Below are 19,045 nucleotides of genomic sequence, written 5' to 3' on the forward strand. Positions count from 1 at the left end.
CCGAAACCCCTCATCCTCCTTCCGAGTCTCCACTTTCTTCTTCCAAAGCTCATCATCCTCCTTCCGAAGATCCTCCTCCTCCTTCTGAATCTCCTCTCCCAACTTCTTTACTATGAGTCTCGCCTCTTCCGCTTTCTCCACGAACTTCCTTACTTTGTCTACTTGATAAACGGAAGTGATCCGTCGTGCCTTGACTTGTGGGACTGGGGCCTTCGCAACAGGATTCTCCTTGTTCACGTGTAGTCAAGCTGTCTCATCGGTGTTTTTCGGTGTATTGGCCGCAAACACGCGAATTGACGCGCAAAGGCAGACAAGCGGGCAGGATTTACGAGAGATTGTGATTTTATTTTATTTTCTTCCATTCATTTAAAATATAGCTTTTTGCCATTTTTAAAGTTAATTTTTTGTTGAAAAATAAATAATAAATTTTTTATCTTGCCGTCAACTTAATTTTCAGAAAAATATTTAAAAAAATCGGGCGGAGGTGCAACGAAAAGGGTCTTGCCGGATCGATGAAATGGATTGGAGTGAAATAAACTGAAACGCTGTGGTCGCTGATGAAAGTTTCAAGAAATCACGAAAAATGGATCGTAAATTTTGGAGAAGGAAAGGAAATTTACTGCTGATGAGCTCGCGGTTTCCTTTTCTTCTCTGGTAAAATTGCAAAAAAGTCTAATTTAAATTCAAAGAGTGCAGTCCAGTATTGCGAGCGAAACCGCGCTCGCTTTTATTTTGAATAAACAATAAAATAAATTTGTTAATGCGATTGATATTAGAAAATTATTTCTCAAGTGTAAATTTGTTATTTTCAGACAGATGACGAATTCGCAGCGGACGAGGAAGCGATGTCGAATATGATTCTTAACTTGCAATTGCTCGGTTTGTTGGGATCGCTTCCAAGAGGAATCGGAAAGATGTATCGAACAAGCTGGTGAGATTTGGGGGAAAAAGGAGAACATACTGCTGATGAGCTCGCGGTTCTCATTTTCCCCCAAACTTGAAAAATAATATTAAAAATTATTAAAGCAGTCCAGAATATAGCGAGCGAAACTGCGCCCGCTATTTTCTAATTTGAAAAAAGCCTGAAAATTAATTTAAATGTTTGAAACTTATAGAAAAAATTTGAAATAAAGTATTTTTTATTGACAGAAAAATATTAATCAATATTTTATTTACAATACATTTATAGATTATTCGTTTCTTCGTCGTTACTGTTGGAGCGGTTGGGGAGGTTGGAGCCATTGTTGTTGCTGTTGGAGCTGCTCGGAGGGTCGACGAATCTGGAAGAATAAAATGCCCTACGGGGTTTAATTTTCGAAATTGGTCTACAATAACTAAAAAATGACCTGAAAAAAAATAGTAAATGATTCGAAGGTACCGGTCCTGTCGCGAGCCGTCCATCCCGACCATCCTCGTCATTGATGCATCCCGACCATCCTCGCCATCGATCTATGCCGACCATCCTCGTCATCCTGAAAAGTTAAATTGTTTATACTATAATAAATGTTATTAAATATTGTTGTGCTTTAAAAAGGGTAGGACACCTCCAAGGAATCTATGCAAAAATTTTCTGGGCAAAGTGACATTTTTTAACAGGAAGCCATGTCTACGCCGCTTAGGATGACGACGCCGCTTGGTGTATCTTTATCATCCGACCTGAAACGTGCCTTGCAAGACAATGAAAAGCTGACAAGGGACGTGAGCGATGCAAAACTTTTGAAAGAAGATGCTGAAATAAAACTGAAAAAAATTAGGAATAAGCTTAATGGAGAGCACTCTGAAAAGTTGGGAAAGTTGAATGATAAGTACAAGGTATATAATAGAGATAAGAAATTGCTGGAATAGATAATATTTTAGGCTGTACAAGAAGAACTGAAAACGATGAAACAGAGTTCGCAGTTGAAACGGGAGAAAGGAGTTTTGGAAACTGAAAACCGTCGTTTGGAAACTGCAAAAAGTGAATTAGATCGGCAACTTTTAGGAAAAAATGATGAATTACGAATGGCAGATGTGGAAAAAGTGGAAGATGTTAAGATGATTCGGGACCTGAAAGCAGGGAAACGGCCACCTTTCAAAACTGAATTCAAAAATCTCATCAGCAGGAGCGAGAAGTTTAGGAGAATAGAGATAGCGAGAGCTGAACTTCAGCGATGTGGTGAGAAATACCTATAAATACAGTTATTTAAAGTGATTTTAGGCGGCGAAGCTTCTGAATTTTACTGCCTTCTTCTTGGAAGATTGAGTAAGTTGGGTCTTCTGAAATGGAAGATGTCAAAGAGGGAAGGATTATATCTCTATCACGCCAGCAACCTCACGAGAAGACGATTCACCAAGTTGAAACAAATGCTGCGAGGAAGTGGATGTATCGATCCATTGCCATCTATTCATGAGATCAAAAAGCTGGAGAAAGTTGTTGGCTCCTCGGATCAATTAAAGGTCACCGAGCATACCGTTGACGGTAAATCCGTGGTCGCCGTTCATCTGCTCGACGTCGTCAAAATGTTAACTGAAAGGATTAATGAATTAGTTGCTAATGGAAAGATGGTAGTTGGAGACGATCCTATTTGGCTTACGATCCTCGGCGATAAAGGATCAGAAGAATTCAAGTTATGTTTGTCAATTGGAAATGTCTCCCAACCTAACAGCTGTTTCCATCTAATTCCACTTGGCATTTTCAATGATGACGAAAGCAGTGAAAACATTCGAAAGTATCTAGGTCCCATCGTTGAACAACTCAATCGATTATTGTTCCTAAAGATAAAAGTAGGCGATAAGGACATTGATGTACCTGTGGAGCAGTATCTTGGGGGAGATATGAAGTTCCAATGCGATGCTATTGGTCATGAGGGAGGAAACAGTACCTATCAGTGCATGCAGTGCTTTTCGCTACGAGGACAGTCGATCAGCAGGTCCATGCAACTAAAAAGGGGTGACATCAAGAAAACCAGGATCTCGAAGGCAGTAGTCAATGATAGAGCTGAAAAACTGGAGGAGCTGGAAGAATTTCTTTCAGGAACAAAATGTGCTCTTCAGATAGTTCAAAACTTCAAGAATCGCCAAGTCAACGGGTACAAGTCACCATCCGAGCCGTGTAGAGCAGCGATGTGATTTTTCAAGGACAAGACTATGAAACTGGCAACTTCATACAATGGGCGCAAAGTGGACTGTCAGACTTGTTCCAAGTCTGTACACGGTGTATGCTGTGGGCTGTGGGATCCTGAAAGTTGGAAGCTTACCACTGAAGATTCTCCTGACGTGGATTGCTTCGAGTGTCGATCCATGACGGTGAATCGCATCGAGAAGGAAGCTGAATCCACCATTGCACATCTGGAAAATGAGAAGAATAAATTGATGGAAGATTTGAGGTTGGAGTATTTATATTTTCTTTAAAGAAAGCATTTAAATTTACAGATTAGCTCAAGCACGTGGTGTCAGTGTGTCCCATGTTTGATCTGCCTAGATCTACAAAAAATGCGGTAGTTTAGACTTTCTCTGATTTTTTTTAAAATGAAAACTGACAATTTTCACAATTTCTGTTCTACAATTTTCAAAAAACCCAGTTTGAAAACATTTTTTCAATTTTTACGAATTGTCGTCAATTAAAATGTGTTGTTTTTTTTTTCACTGACTACAGTACCCAGTATGTGAATTACCGTCACGGTGTCTGCAGACTTTTTGCGCGATGCAAGCGCGCTCCACCGCACGTGTGTAAAACAAAAACAATCGGCTGCTGAAAACGGTTTTGAGTCGTTTTTTCGCTAAATTTCCATTCGATTTTCTATTTTTCTGCTGAGATCTGCATTTTCCCAAGTAAAAACAATTTATTTTAGTTGAGAAATCACCAAAAACGTGCAAAGATGACGAAAAAAAAGGTATATTCTTGAATTACTCTAGTTTATATTTTAAAAATTTTCAAATTCAGGTGTACAACAAAAGGAAACGAAAGGAAGCATCAATTAGAGTGTTGGAAGCGATTCGGGAAAAGAGGAAGCAGCAATTGGCTGAAAATGCCCGTCTTGAAGCTGAACAAGCGGAGCAAGATGTGGCTCCAGAGCCAATTGATGTGCAGGATCCTGTGATAAATGCTGGAAATATTGTGGAAGATGCGGAGCCTCTGAACGTGGTAATTTAATTTATATTTTTTTAATCCTAAAATCTCCATTTTTCAGAATCCTTCTCCGCCGCAGCCTAGAAAATTCAATTTTCGGGTAGCGAACTTGGAAATTGCCCGCCAGGCGAAAATTTCACAGAATCTCATGAAAACTTCTGAAACTGCATCTACTTCATCTCCTGTCAGACAGCAAGTGAAAACAGAAATTGTTCCAAGGGTTGGTTCTCGGGGTTATTTTTTGGTATTAATTACTTTTTAAAAATGTAGAAAAATGCCTGAAAACAGCGGGAATTCAAATATATTCAGCTCATTTTCAAAATTATTTTGCAAAATTAAAAAAATCTTATTTTTCTATTAATTAAATAAAAATTTTAATTCAATTCAATTTAAATTAAAGGTTAAAAAAAAATTGAATAACACATTTTTTTCAATAATTTTATTTCCAGGTATCTCAAAGAACAATTGTTAAAACACAAGCCCTTCCACGTGTCAATGCTCCAGTCCTATCATCAGTTCCTGCAAAAAATCCGCTTCCTCCAAAATTTGTTTATATAAATACAGCTGGATTGAAAAGAAAACGAGACGATGATGTGGGTGGAATTTTGGAACAATTACAGCAAAAAATGAGAAATTTTTTGGAATTTTTCTATTTTTGAGCTGAAAAAATTACAAATTTTCTAAAGGAATTTCCAGATTTTTTGCCATTTGTTGTTCTAAATTTTTAAAGATAATTTTGTTATTCAAGAAAATCCCGAAAATTATGAAAAAATTTTTAAACTTGTGAAAAATTATTAAAAACCGAAAAAAAGTTCTCAACAAATTCCGAAAAAGCAAACAAAAAATTGCGAAAAATTCTTAAAAACCGAGAATTTCAATTCCGGCAATTTGCCGATTTGCCAGAAATGTTCAATTCCGGCAAATTACCGATTTGCCGGGAATTACAATTCCTGATAATCTGACGATTTGCCCGAAATTTGCCGGTAAATTCTATCCCGGCAATTTGCCAATTTGCCGGAAATTTTAAACTCCGGCAATTTGCTGATTTGCCTGAAATTTTCAATTCCGGCAATTCGCCGATAATTCAAAATCATGAAAAAACTAAATTTTCCATAATTTTTTTTCAATTTTTCTCTAAATTTCAGAAAAACACGCCATCAACATCGAATTCAATCACTCTAAATCCATCTTCTCGTGGTGATCAAACCCAATTTATTGTACATCTACAACGAACAATTGAACGATTGGAAAAAGAAAAAGCTGCGTTAACGGAGAAATTGACAATGCGAGAGGATGAGATTAAAGTGTTTTCAGTGGAATTTGTGAATATTCAAAAAGAAAATGTTAAACTAATGAAGGAGAACAAAGCTAAAGAATCACAAATTTCAAACCAATCGATTCAAGTTCGAAATTCGTGGAAATTCGCAGATTTATTCAAGAAAGAGCTGCAGAAAAGTCGGAAAGACGTGTCGGAAGTGAAATGGAAAATTGATAAAATCGAAAAAAAAGTCGGCATCAAAAAGCCTACACCAAGGAAGAAGCCTGATGTAAAGCTGATAAATCCAGAGGATATTTCATTGATGTCTGACAGAACCCAGGATGGGGAAGATTCAAGTGACTTCGGAAGTCCTCTAGCGAAATATCTGAAGCCTGATCAGCCCAGCACAAGTTCTGCGTGCTATGGGAAGCCGTTCTATTTTGAAAGCACCAGCAGCAGCTCCAGAAAGCCCATCACAGCATCTCCAGGCCCTCCAGGCCGAACACAAATTTCGGATCAGCTGAACACTGGAGAAGTTAGATATGTGGTGAATTCAGGAAAACCATTCAATTTTAGCTCGGAAAGTAACTCCAGGAACTTGAAGCTTATTCCAGGATATATTAAGAGACCAGAATTTCGCTATATCAAGCCAGAAGGCTTCACCTCAGCCTCTTACAAAGCTCAGTCAGAAGGAATGAGCTCGTTTTTGAAGACTGGAAGCTCTGCAACTCCTGAAAATTCGAAGAAATCAGCCCATTTTGACATGCCGGATATTTCCTCAACGCCTTACAAATCTCACGTGGTGGTGGAATCGGACGAAATGAATAGTTCTTCGAGTACAATTGGAGGATTTGAGTCAGAAAAGAAAGATAATGGAGCTCTCGGAAGCCAGAAATCTCCTGTTAGTTATAACGAAAAAAATTGCTAAAAAATTTACTTAAAATTCCGCGAAATTTTGCCAATCTGTCAGTATCGATTTTTTCAATTTTTCAGGAAAAAAAAGTCAAATTTTAAGGTTTTTTCAATAAAAAACTTTTGAAAATGAAAAAATCCGCCAAGACGATTTGTTCGATGGGGCGCGCTTGCATTATTTTTTGTTTTTGTTTTTTTGTCCTAATTATTTCACTGAATTCCTTCATGTTTTGTGTATTTTTACTGAAAATTTGAAAAGCTAATGAACAATTTGCATTTATCTTGACTTTTCATTCAAATTTTCAGTGAAAATTCACAAAAAATGAAGAAGTTCAGAGAATTGATGAGAAAAAAAAAACAAAAATTAAAATAATGCAAGCGCGCTCTATTGAACAAAGTCTCTTGGCGGTAATTTGAATATGAAACTGGCAAAAATGGAAAATTATTGCAGATGCCCGACATTGCCACAGCACTTCACAATATATTTGATTCAAAAGAAGTTCAAAGTAGTTCTTCAACCACCGGAAGCTCTGCACCGCCCGAAAATTCGAAGAAATCAGATCATTTTGACATGCCGGATATCTCCTCAACTCTTTACAGATCTCGTGTTGAGCCAATCAGCAGCTCTTCCAGTGGATCTACCAGCACAAGTGCTCCGAGATATGTGCCAAAACCAATAGCCCAGCCAGCTCGATATGCAATTCCAAGTCCGGGTGCTTTGAATGCCTTAAGAGTGAGTGACAGCCGGAATCGCTCAGTTTACTGGAGCGCACTTGCAATAATACATACTTTTTTTTCAGCGTCCCCCAGAATGGAAAGGTCAGCGCCGACATGCGCCGAGTTACGTGAAATCCAGAGAAAGCGTCACGTTCAGAGGATGCTCCAGATTTCCAGTCACATCACCGCATTTCGCGAAAGCTCACCTGGAACCTGTGACTGATGGAAAAGATGATTCGAAAATTGTCAAATATCGATTTGTACCGAAGCGACCAGATTTTGATGGAGAACGCGAACATAAGAAGTGACAAATCTTGGTTTTTTTGTGTTTAAGGCTTTTAGAGCATTGATAATAAATTTTTTGTTGGATTTGCTGTGTTTTTTTGCGGAAATACACAGATTTTTGCAGAAAAAGTTAAGAAAAAACTGCTACAGTTTGCCCTTTTCCACTTTAAATTGCCGCTTAAAAACTCCTCGAAAAGAGTGTGCAAAGCATGGAGACGCAGACACGCACGAAAATCACGCCAGCACGTTACTGGCGCACTTGAGTCATGTGCTGGCGCATTTCTTGTCATGATGAAATTTATTAATTTTTTCTTCGTTTTTTACCAATTTCCGCCGATTTTTCGTTTTTTATTCCTAATTTCTTCAAATTTTGGCAATTTCAGACAATATGCTGCGCAAAGGAGTGTCTTTCGTCGGCCAGGCTGTTCAACAAACGCTGTAAGTTCCTTGAATTTTGAATAACGGTGAAAATCAAATTTTTTCATTGCAGGAAAACTCAGAAAAACTTGCGCATTCAAAGATTCAGCGCCACGGCATCACAATCATCGGAAGAAGTCAATTATGAGATTAGAAAAGACGGAAAGAGACTCAGAGGTAGCGATTTTTACTCTAAAACAAATTCTAAATTCTAAAAACTGATATAATATTTAAAAAAAAACCAGGAGCCGACTATGAAGAAATTGTTCTTACTTCGATTGCCGGCGAGGACAAGACACAGATTCCAAAGGGTGCTTTTGATGTTCTTCTCAAGGAATACGACGATTTGCAGGCCGAAAGCTTGGATTTTAAGGATAAATATCAAAGATCGCTTGCTGAAACTGAAAATGTTCGTCGGCGAGGTATCAAGCAAACCGACGATGCTAAGGTTTTTGCAATCCAATCATTCTGCAAAGATTTACTTGAGGTTCGATTTTTAAAATCAAAATCAACCGAAAAACAATTAAAATAATTCCAAATTTGCAGGTCTCCGATATTCTCGACATTGCCGTCAAGTCTGTGAAGCCAGAAGATCTGGAATCGGGAGGAAAAGCTCTGAAAGATCTTTTCGAAGGAGTTTCAATGACCCGTACTGTCATGGCAAAGACATTCGCAAAGCATGGCCTTGTGACCGTGGATCCAACCAATGAAAAGTTCGACCCCAATCTCCACGAAGCCGTTTTCCAGATTCCATCTGCTAATGTTAGTGCTAACCGCCCGAATTTTCCGAAATAAAAGAGCCAAATCTTGTATTTTTTGAACAATTTGGGCTTATTTAATCCTTTTTAAATGCCACAAAATGCTTAATTTCCTCCATTTTCAGGCCAAACAACCTGTCGGACATATCGAAGTGTGTACAAAGATCGGCTACAGCCTGAAAGAACGTCCAATTCGGCCTGCTCAAGTTGGAGTCGTCTCTAAATAATTTTCTTTTAATTTTCCTCTGGTTTTTTAATGTTTTTCCGGTTTTTTGTAGTTTTTTTTTGAATAGCTAGTAATTTTTATTGTTTTTCTGTTTTTTCCGTTATTTCATCACACTCCAATCACTTTTTCCCGCCGTTTTATAGGATTCGAATGAACAATTTTTGAGTTTCAATTCCCTTTTTTCCACTTTTTCGATAGGTTTTCAGCCATTTTTCATATATTTTTTAATTTTAAACAGGAAAAAAGCTTCTTTTTCATTTAAAACCGTAAAATTTTCAGAATGATCGACACAAACCTTCTTCGGGTGACAGTGTGCGATGAAGGAGAGCTCGAAAAGAGCACAACGCATTTTATTGGGTACCAAATTTTGGATATTTCAAGCGAAAAATGCGATTTTCCAAGCACAAATCGCTTTGTGTCGATTTACGCAGCTCGTGTACTCCTCGAGGAGAAGATTTTTATAGTTTTTGGAGAAAATGCTCAATTTTTGACCAATTTAACATTAAAATTGTCATTTTAATTATTTTAAATGAAAATCGACTACAAATCATCGTTTCCAGCAGTTTTCCATATTAAAAATGCTGAATTTCAGCATAAAAATTACCAAAAAAGCGAAAAATCGGCGATTTGAACGTTAAACTTTTAAAAAACAGCGAAAATGTAAAATCTAGCATTTTAGTCGAAAACTAGTATTTTTCTCCTCGGGGAGTACACGAGCTGCGTAAATCTACATTAGGCGATTTGAGCTTGGAAATTGATTTTTTTTACTCAAAATTGAAAAATTCTGCGAAAAATTTCGAATTTTTTTGCAAATTTCTAAAAAAAAACTTAAATTTCAGCTCCAAAATTATACAAAACTTAATTTTTTTCATTTCCAGATCTCGAAAAATAGAGCCGGAGCAATGGATTACGTGGGCGAGCGAATGCAAATACTTGCCCGAATCTGACGCTGTTGCTCTTTGTGCAACGTAAGAAAAAAGCAATTTTCAGCAATTTTCGGCTCAAAAACTGAACATTTTTTCAGATTAATCGATCGTCTATCACTGGAAGCCAATGTGGTGCCCGTTTCGTCGCCTGTCACAATTTGTGGAGATATTCATGGACAATTTTATGATTTACTCGAATTATTCAAAACTGGTACGGAATCGGATTCGAATTGGAAATGTCACAAAATTGGATGAAAAATTCAAAAAATCAGCCGAAAAATCGAGAAACTTTCCGGGAAAATCGGAAAATTAGCCAAAAAAAAATCGAGAAATTGGATAAAAAAATTCGTAAATTGAATGAAAAATTCAAAAGTTGAATGAAAAATTCGAAAATTTGCCGGAAAATCGAAAAAATCGATAATGTGTCGATTTACGCAGCTCGTGTACTCCTCGAGGAGGAGAATTTCACTGTTTTCGGGCCATTTTTCGCTTTTTTAACATTAAAATTGCCTTTTTCAGATGGAAAAGTATTTTACTACTGCTAAAAACGAAGAATTTTCATATTTTCAACAATAGAAACCTAGATTTTCGCCTAGAAATGGCGATTTAAGTGTTTTTTACAACAAGATCGCGAAAAAATAATTAAAAATCAAGCATTTTAGCCGGAAAATTGTGATACACTTCTCCTCGTGGAGAACACAGCTGCGTAAATCGACACAGGGCCGTGGAAGAGGCCATACGGTTTTTTTTCTGTTTTCAAACATGAAAAAAACTCGAAAAATTCATTTTTACAGCTAATTTTCGATTTTTCGACGGAAGAAGAAGTTTTGGCGACGTTTTATGTGAAAAATTCAAATATTTTGGCAATTTTGAGTGTTTTTTGTGGAAAAAGGGTGCAAAATTTGAAAATTTATAATTTTTTCAAGTTTTTCTGAAAAAAAAACAATCGTTTAAATTTATTAATTTGAAAAATCGTCGAAAATCAATAATTTCAGCAAAAAAACTCTAAAATTCTTCTCCTCGGGGAGTACACGGGCTGCGTAAATCGACACGAAACGATTTTTCATCTAAATTTAGAATATTTCACCGAAAAATCGGTATAAATCTAGAAAAAATCACTTTTTTTCATGCGAAAATCCTTTAAAAAACAGTTTTTATACGATTTTCTTGAAAAAAAAGTCAAAAAATCGATATTTTTAATCCAGAAAGCTTAAAATTTCGAAAAAAAAACTTTTTTTCGTAAATTTTTTAAATAAAAAATGGCGAAAATATATTCAGCAAAAAAAACTCTAAAATTCTTCTCCTCGGGGAGTACACGGGCTGCGTAAATCGACATAACGATTTTTCATTTAAATTTTGATTTTTTCGACTGAAAAATCGTTAAAAATCTTGAAAACCCCACTTTTCAGGCGAAAATCCTTAAAGAAACAGTTTTTATACGAATTTCTGAAAAAAAAAAGTTTGAAAAAATCGTTTTTTTTTTATCCAAAAAGCTTGAAATTTCGATTAAAAAAACCTTTTTTCGTGAATTTTTTCAGTAAGAAATGACAAAAATATATTCGGCAAAAAGCTCTGAAATTCTTCTCCTCGGGGAGTACAAAGCGATTTTTCATCTAAATTTTGATTTTTTGAATGACAAAAAAAAATCGTGACGTGACCCATTTTTTCTCATTACAGGCGGCACAGTTCCCAACACAAAATACGTATTCATGGGAGATTATGTGGATCGAGGACATTACAGTCTGGAAACTGTTACACTGCTTTTTTGTCTTCTTCTCAAGTATTTTTTGATTCTTTTTCCTACCAAAATTTCTGTAAAAAACTCCAAAATTTGCAGATATCCGAATCAAATCACACTGCTCCGCGGAAATCATGAATCTCGTCGAATTTCCAATGTTTATGGATTCTACGATGAATGTCAGAATAAATATGGACACGGAAATGTGCACAAATGGTTCTGTAAAGTAAGGAAGCGATGGAAATTGAATGGAAATTGGAAATTCGTCGTGCAGAAAAAGCGATAAAAATCGTTAAAAATTCAACGTTTTGGCGAAATTATACGCGAAAATTCATGAAAAAATGATTTTTGTGCGATTTTCTGATAATTTTAAAAATTTAACTGAAAAATTGGCTGAAAAATTCAAAATTCGTTTCAAAATGGCTCCAAAAGTAAAGCTAAAAATAAGTCGAATTTTTATAAAATTAAAAATTTCATATAAACTTTCCGGAAAATTGTTTTTCTGTAATTTTCTTTTTTAAAAAACTTCAAAAAAACATGAAATCCATCAAAATTAGTTTTTGTGCAATTTTTGGACTCAAAAATGCTCGATTTTTTTCTGGTTTTTTTAAAGAAAACCTTCAATCTGCAGAATGGAAAATTTCCAAAAAATATTATTAAAAATGCTCCGTGAGCTCCCAAAGTTCTTCTCGAAAATCGCTTCAAATTATTTTTTTAAACGAGAGGTGATTTTGTAGAATAAAAATGACGAAAATAACTTTTTACTGTCAATTTTTGCGGAAAAAATCCGAGTTTTTACGGGATAATTGGCTCTTAAAGTGCTCAAGCACTAGATTACGTGTCGAAAAATACAATTTTTAGCCGATAATTGTATCGAAAAGGTATTTTTTCACCATTTTCATCAAATTTTCAGTTTAAAAAACTAAAAATTAATTTTTTTTCAGGTATTCGACGTTCTTCCAATTGGAGCTTTAATTGATGAATCAGTACTGTGTGTACATGGAGGACTTTCACCTGATATTCGAACAATTGATAGTCTTATGTTACTTGATAGAGCTCAAGAAGTTCCTAATAAGGTTGGAAATTTTAATTTATCGTGAAAAATTAATCGAAAAATAAATAATTTACCGGAATTAATCGAAAACTAAATGTTTTTATTTGGAAAACATTGAAAATTTAGAGATAAAAAATATAAATTTATTCAAAAGTTTCATTTTTCTTGGAAGAAAATCCGAAAATTGAGAAAAAATATACGAGAAACTATAAATTTATCAAAAATATGCAGATTAAAATGAGAAAATCGAGAATTCGGGAATTTTTGGAGAATTTTACTCTAAAATACGAAAAAAAAAATTGTTTTTTTAATACGAAAGTCTTGTTTTAAAAAATTGAATAAAAAACCGAGAAAATTTGAAAAACCGAAATTATCAAATAATGATTTTGATGAGAAAAATCTTAAAATATATTCAAAAAGATGAACAATTTCGATTTTGAAAAATCCAAAAAAAGATTATTAAAATTCTTTGGATTTTCTCATAAAAAATTAAAAAATTAACTTTTCGATTGCAAAAAAAATTTTTTTTTTCCGAAAAATGAAAAATTCTCGTTTTTTTTTCTTCAAAAAATTGCGAAAAAAATACGAAAAATTAGAAAATTTACTCAAAATATATGAAAATGACTGGAAATTTTCAAAAATTATTTTTTTTTACTAAAAAAAAATGGAGAAACTCAAATTTTCAATTAAATAAATTATTTCCAAATTTGCAGGGTCCTCTATGTGACATAATGTGGTCGGATCCGGATGATGACGTCGAAGATTGGGTGATTAGTCAAAGAGGAGCTGGATTTGTAAGAAAACTGACTGATCTGCCGAATTTGGGCAAAAAAAACAAAAAAATTTGGATTTTTTCTTTTTCCAACTGAAACTTGATAGTTTTTTTTGTTTTTTGGTCCGAAAAAACCTTTATTTTTTTTGCCAAAAATACGACAGCCCTGTCAATTTTGGAATTTCCACTTTAAAATTAATTTTTTTTGCAGGTGTTCGGAGCAAAAGTGACAGAAGAATTCCTAATGAATAATGATCTTTCACTACTTTGCCGGTCCCATCAACTCGTTGACGAAGGATTTAAGTATATGTTTAATGAGAAACTCGCTACCGTTTGGTCGGGTAAGAATTTCTTTTATTTTGCTGAAAAATTAGAAAAAAAATTCCAAAAAAAAGATTATGGGTCGATTTTTGAAAAAAAAAACGGAAATTTTCCGATAATTTCCCGTTTTCGAACTTTTTTTGAAAAATTCTAATTTATCAAAATTCATTCAAAAAACTCAAAAAAAAAATCGAAAAACAAAATTTTCTCGGTTTTAAGAATTTCTCCTTTTTTCCGAAAAAAAGTTTTAATGTTTTTTCATTAAAAACTGAAAAAAAACTGAAAAACTTAAAAACTTGGAAACTGAAATTTTTTTAATCGCACAAGCTGGAAATTTTCTTGAAAACTGAAAAATACCTCAAATAAACTGAAAAAAGAGAAGAAAAAACTATTTTTCAACTGAAAAAAACTGAAATTGCTAAAAAAATTATTAAAAAACTAAAAGAAACTGATTTTAAAAAAACTGTAAAAAAAAGGATTAAAGGAAACGATAAAAATTTAAAAACAGAAAAAAGAAAATAAAACACTTTTAACTGAAAAAACTGAAATTGCTTTAAAAGTTATTACAAAAAGAAATTTCAAATAAATGGATAAATTGCAGCTCCAAACTACTGCTATCGATGCGGAAACGCGGCGGCCGTATTCGAAATCGACGGAAACAATCGCTCGACGAAATATTTCAACGCAGTTCCCGATGGAAGCCGTGAGAAGCCGGATCGTGTCGTTGCTCCGTATTTCCTCTAAATATTACCTCACACCTGCCTGCCTATTTCTATTTCCGCCACAGCTACATAATTTAATTATTCTTTAAAATTTATGGTGGAATAGTGTAAATCGCTTTTTAAAAAACCCAAAAAAAAACCTGCCAAAATAATTGAAATTCCAAAAAAATCCCACAAAAAACAATAAAATTCAAGCTAATTTCCCGTAAAATTTGACATTTTCCCCTGATTGGTCAAAAAAGGGCGGAGCAAATCGCTGATTGGTCCTGCAATCAGAGGCTTGTTAATTCTTTTTTTCGACCAATTAGCGATTAGCTTCGCCCATTTTTCGACCAATGACCGGGGAAATTTGTCAAAAGTTGAGCAAAAAACATGAATTTTTCATTATTTCTGAATTTTTTCCGGGTTTTTATCGTTTTTTTGTCAATTTTCATCATTTTTTGCTATTTCAAAGCAAATTCACGCTATTCCATCTTGAATTTTAATGTTTTTTGTCTGGAGTGGACCCCCTATAAAAGCCTCGGTTCCTCGTGTACTTGATCTTCATTTTCCCCCATTTTGTGTGTATTCTCTCTCTGATTTTTCACTTTATTCTCATGTTTTTCCTTCTTTCAGCTCCTGTTCACTTTTTTCCGTCGTGTTCCCCCTTTCTCTTTCTCTCATTCCTTAATTTAATTTTAATGTGTGAACAATTATCTCTCTCGAATAATCTCGAATCTTCATTCATATTCCCAGAGAGACGGAAATGTACAAGAAATTGGTAGGGACTAGTAGTAGGCGATTTTCACAGAAAATTTGACAAAAAAAAAGAGAGACGAAAATTGTGATACCCAAAGCACAGGGGAGAGAAAATTAAAAGCATATGAATGAATAGAAGAGGAGGACCCAGAGGATTCCAGTTGCAAAAATAAAACTGGATTTTTTCAATTTATACACAGGAATGGTTGGTGGCAGAGGAGAGTGTTACAGAAGACGGACGGTAGAGGATTTCAGATTTACATTGCAGATGGCGGTGGAGGTGGTGGCGTGTTGTCCTGGAAATTGGAATTTTAAAATTTTATAGGACGCGTACTCCCCGAGGAGAAGTTTAGAACATTTTAAAATTTGAAATAGTTTAATTTTATATTTAAAAATCTGAAAATCGATAAATTTTGTTTTTTTTTTTTCGATTTTTTCAACAAAAAAAAACTATCGTATGAACCAAAATTGAAAGTTTTCTAGTTTTTTTTTGTTGATATTGCGTAAACACAAAGTTCTGACGCTCAAAATATCTCGTAGCGAAAACTACAGTAATCCTTTTAACGACTACTGTAGTTTTCGCTATGAGATATTTTGCGCGTGAAATATGGTGTGCAATACGTATTCTCTGAATTTTGCGTTCACGTAATACTAAAAAAATAAACAAAAATTCCAGGGAATATTTTTAAATTGTTTTTTTTTCAATTTAGCAATAAAGTCCAAAATAAGGAACTGGGTATTCCATATCCCCTAAAAAATTTTTAATTTTTTTTTTCAAAAATTCAAGTTAGACTGTAGGACAAACACCTATAAAACCCGGTGATGATTTCTTTTTTCGCGTCTCTGATAACTGATTGACCGGTCAATGTATTGCCGGGCGGGCACAAAAAAAAAAGATTAGAGACGCAGAAACGCGCTCCACTGCCAATTGAAAACGCTCCGCCCCCAAACAGTTGGGTCTCGTTAGGAATTTGGCGGAAAAACTGGGAATTTCGCTGATTTTTATGCCGAAATTATTGTTTTTTTTTCGATTTGGGATAGAGAATACATTAAAAACAACGAAAACTGCTTGAAAATTTGAAAATCCGGTTTTCCCGCCAAATTCCTAACGAGACCCAACTGTTGGGGAGCGGAGCTTTTACGTTTAGCCGTGGAGCGTGTTTTCACATCGATTTCACAGGTGATTTTTTCTGCGTCTCTCTAATACAATAAAATTAAGATACTTGTGCAAAAAGTACCGTAGTACTTTAAAGGCGCACACCCGAAATTTTAATTTTTCGTGGCGAGACCCAAAATTGGCCGTGGAGCGGGTTTTCTGCGCTCTTGTGATAAATCCGAACTTGACAATACTAACATCAGAACTTCCAGTTGGTTTTTCAATTGCTGCATCATCGGCGGTTCTTCTATCAGATCTCATTGAATTGGGTCTCATCACGTAAAGTGCCATTGCCATAAATGTCCATAAAAGTGTCCACATCATCATTGTATTGCCACCTTCACGACTCAAACCATCATTGTCGCAACCCGTATCTGTGCAGTCCGCTTGCGAGTTTCGGAGCTGCAAAATTTTGATTTTTTTCAAAAACATTTTTTTTTTTTGGAGTTTTATGACGATTTGCAATGGGTATTCAGATACGATATGTTGTGATTTTGTGCGTCGGGGTCTCGACACGACAATTTTTTATTTTTTTGTTAACTGCGAAAAAGGCGTGCGCCTTTAAAGGGTACTGTAGTTTCAAAGTTTAGTTGCTGCGGAATTTTCATAGATTTTTAGTAGTTTTTCGACAAAAATATAATAATTTTTTGAACCAGAAGAAAGCGATAAAAACAGAAAAACGTTTGAAACTACAGTACTCTTTAAATGCGCACACCTTTTAGCATTTCATATCAAATTTATCGAGTCGAGAGCCGAAAATTTGTTTTTTTTAAATTGTATTGGCAAATTTCGCGCTAAACCCCGAATATTTCCATAATTATTTCCCTTACCATAGCCAAAAGTCTTTGCATAGCAGATTCATGATCGAAGAAACATTCACACGGATCACTCATTCTCTGAAATTGCGAGTTTCCGTCGTTGAACTTCACAGAATCGAGAAATGAAACGAACAGAGAACGTGGACGGGAAAATATAATAAAAAATAAAAAAAAGTGGGCAATGCAACGTTGCCTTACAAAAATATTGCTCAATGGGGAGAGATTGCGAGAGAAAACAGACAAAAAATCAGCTGGGAGACGACGGGTTGTGATGGGAAACCATGCACATTTTTCATGAATTTAATGACTTGAAGAAGTGAAAAAATAATGCTTTCAGAGCAAAAAATGGTGAAATTAGAATTTCGGCCAGTTTTTTGTTGTTTCCGGATTTTAGCCTAAATTGTGTTTTTTCTCTAAAAAATTACCAAAAAATGTTGCTGAAGAGTTGAAAAATTTTTGAGCATTATTACCCAATTTTGCGATTACGGTACCGGTACCAGGGTCTCGACACGACACATTTCTCTCAAATACATGTGACTTTAAATGTGTGCCTTTAAAGAGTACTGTAATTTTGAACTTTTGTTGTAGTTACGGAATTTTCATAGATTTTTTTGTAGTTTTTGTCACGAATTGTTAAAAATTTATTCGATTTCATTAAATAAATATATTTTTATTTAAAAAAAAAATTAAAATTGTTGAAAATTCTCTTTAAAGGCGTACACCTTTTTTGCAATTAATAAGAAAATTGTCGTGTCGAGCCCCGGGGCGCAAAAATCGCAAAATTTCACGTCTGGGTATTATAAAAATATAAAACCATTTTTTAGGCCGATAAATAATAATTAATCACCAAGTGTATCCTCCACACAGACTACAAAATAAGAAAAAGAGAACCTTTTGATCGGAAGCGGACACACATTCCGTATCTGTCGGGAGGGATAAACCGGTCTTTGATCTACTTTTTCTCGGGGATGTAATTCATTATAATTGACGACAACTGACAAGACTAATTAATTTACGAGCGTGTCGAAAATCGATAATTTTGATTATTTTTGGACATTAAAGCCTTTTTTCAGTCTAAAAATCGGTTTTTTGGCCAATTTTTAGAAAAAAAAAATTTCATTTTAAAAACTGACGTTGGCTGTTGGTTGGCAGGGAGGAAGAGACATCTTTTTTTGTTTATTTGGAATACTGTGAGAGAGAAAAGAGGGCTTAGAGATATTGATGACGTTTCATAAACGGATTTATGGGCACTGAACGGAAGGAAATTAATTTTTTTTTTTGCTTTTTTAAACTAAAAAGTGAAAAAAGAGAGAAAATGAAGCAAAAAAAAAAGACGACGAGACAATCGAAATGTTTACCTTTTTCTCTCTTTCTACTGAATTTTTTCTTATCGCTTTTTGCCATCTTAAGACAAAATGATTAAAAATAATTAAAAATCAATAAATGCTGCCTTCAGTAACCTTAAAGGCGCGCCTCAAGAACTTAAAATTAGTAGTAGTTCGTTGCGAGACCCATCACTTAGATTTTACTTGTGCCCCTTTAGAGGTGTACCAAAAGACGAACATTTTGAAGAAAAAATTTGTTTTTTTAGATTAAAAATAAGAAAAAAGGAAAAAAAAATTTGTGTAAATCTAATATCTAAAATTTTTTGATGCCGAAGATTAAAATTTAGAAATTTAAAATCTTTAAAAAATAGGAAAATCTAGAAAAAACACACAAAACCCAAACCTTTCAAAAAATAGAATTGATCGCAATATGGGCCCGAAAAAAATCAATCAATAAAAATGTAACCTTCTCCTCAAGGAGGATCCTCCTTCCGCCCATCGCTCAATGAACTTTTCACTGCTTCTCATCGTTCTCTTGGCAAACTGAAATGTCTCCAGCACCCTGCGTCTCTCCAACAGTGTAATACTCTCTCGCTGTACACACTTTCCTTTTCCCCCCATCTCACCCCACACACGTCCATTCCGCCTACGATTCGCTGTCATTTCTTCTTTTTCTTTCGTCTTTCGTCCCCTCTCTCAACAAATATATGTCTCTGTGTCTTTACAGGTTCATGTACTATCTCGTTGGAATCCCCTTGAATGGTATTCCAGCTGTGTTTCCTTTTTTTCCCATT

At 34.8% G+C, this 19,045-nt stretch overlaps 6 protein-coding genes across 7 annotated transcripts; 5 read left to right on the top strand and 1 right to left on the bottom strand.

The window, feature by feature from the left end:
* Window positions 1–451: 451 nt before the first annotated feature.
* On the top strand, window positions 452–1,518 carry C34C12.12 (Transposase). The gene is made up of 3 exons (NM_001267945.2): window positions 452–590; window positions 813–931; window positions 1,190–1,518. Coding segments are annotated over exons 1-3 (153 nt in total). The 5' UTR covers window positions 452–557; the 3' UTR covers window positions 1,191–1,518.
* Window positions 1,044–7,369, top strand: C34C12.2 (Fibronectin type-III domain-containing protein). The gene is made up of 7 exons (NM_065311.6): window positions 1,044–3,872; window positions 3,923–4,123; window positions 4,170–4,328; window positions 4,558–4,701; window positions 5,254–6,267; window positions 6,730–7,011; window positions 7,079–7,369. The coding sequence occupies exons 1-7, from the start codon at window positions 3,858–3,860 to the stop codon at window positions 7,301–7,303; spliced, it is 2,040 nt and encodes a 679-aa protein (NP_497712.1). The 5' UTR covers window positions 1,044–3,857; the 3' UTR covers window positions 7,304–7,369.
* On the top strand, window positions 1,603–3,108 carry C34C12.1 (Autophagy-related protein 14; the record flags this gene model as incomplete). The annotated part of the gene is made up of 3 exons (NM_065310.1): window positions 1,603–1,812; window positions 1,858–2,155; window positions 2,198–3,108. 3 exons carry the CDS (start codon window positions 1,603–1,605, stop codon window positions 3,106–3,108), a joined length of 1,419 nt encoding a protein of 472 aa, NP_497711.1.
* A 294-nt stretch (window positions 7,370–7,663) lies between the features above and the next one.
* Window positions 7,664–8,848, top strand: C34C12.8 (GrpE protein homolog, mitochondrial). The gene is made up of 5 exons (NM_065312.7): window positions 7,664–7,718; window positions 7,771–7,874; window positions 7,943–8,184; window positions 8,244–8,459; window positions 8,581–8,848. The coding sequence occupies exons 1-5, from the start codon at window positions 7,669–7,671 to the stop codon at window positions 8,680–8,682; spliced, it is 714 nt and encodes a 237-aa protein (NP_497713.1). The 5' UTR covers window positions 7,664–7,668; the 3' UTR covers window positions 8,683–8,848.
* Window positions 8,849–8,960: 112 nt separating this feature from the next.
* pph-6 (Serine/threonine-protein phosphatase 6 catalytic subunit) lies at window positions 8,961–14,911 on the top strand. The gene is made up of 9 exons (NM_065313.7): window positions 8,961–9,038; window positions 9,560–9,649; window positions 9,706–9,818; window positions 11,285–11,387; window positions 11,445–11,571; window positions 12,290–12,421; window positions 13,113–13,193; window positions 13,383–13,512; window positions 14,094–14,911. The coding sequence occupies exons 1-9, from the start codon at window positions 8,962–8,964 to the stop codon at window positions 14,234–14,236; spliced, it is 996 nt and encodes a 331-aa protein (NP_497714.2). The 5' UTR covers window position 8,961; the 3' UTR covers window positions 14,237–14,911.
* A 7-nt stretch (window positions 14,912–14,918) lies between these two features.
* Window positions 14,919–17,004, bottom strand: smim-14 (Small integral membrane protein 14; the record flags this gene model as incomplete). 2 transcript variants are annotated; one of them, NM_065314.7, is made up of 3 exons in its annotated part: window positions 14,919–15,248; window positions 16,307–16,510; window positions 16,939–17,004. In NM_065314.7, the coding sequence occupies 3 exons, from the start codon at window positions 16,999–17,001 to the stop codon at window positions 15,210–15,212; spliced, it is 306 nt and encodes a 101-aa protein (NP_497715.2). The 2 variants fall into 2 exon arrangements, with proteins under 2 accessions (NP_497715.2, NP_001412559.1); NM_001425631.1 differs by lacking the exon at window positions 16,939–17,004 and having other exon boundaries at window positions 15,210–15,248; window positions 16,307–16,435.
* Window positions 17,005–19,045: the final 2,041 nt, after the last annotated feature.

The sequence above is a fragment of the Caenorhabditis elegans genome, chromosome III, assembly GCF_000002985.6.
Source record: "Caenorhabditis elegans chromosome III".
Taxonomy (NCBI): Eukaryota; Metazoa; Nematoda; class Chromadorea; order Rhabditida; family Rhabditidae; genus Caenorhabditis; species Caenorhabditis elegans.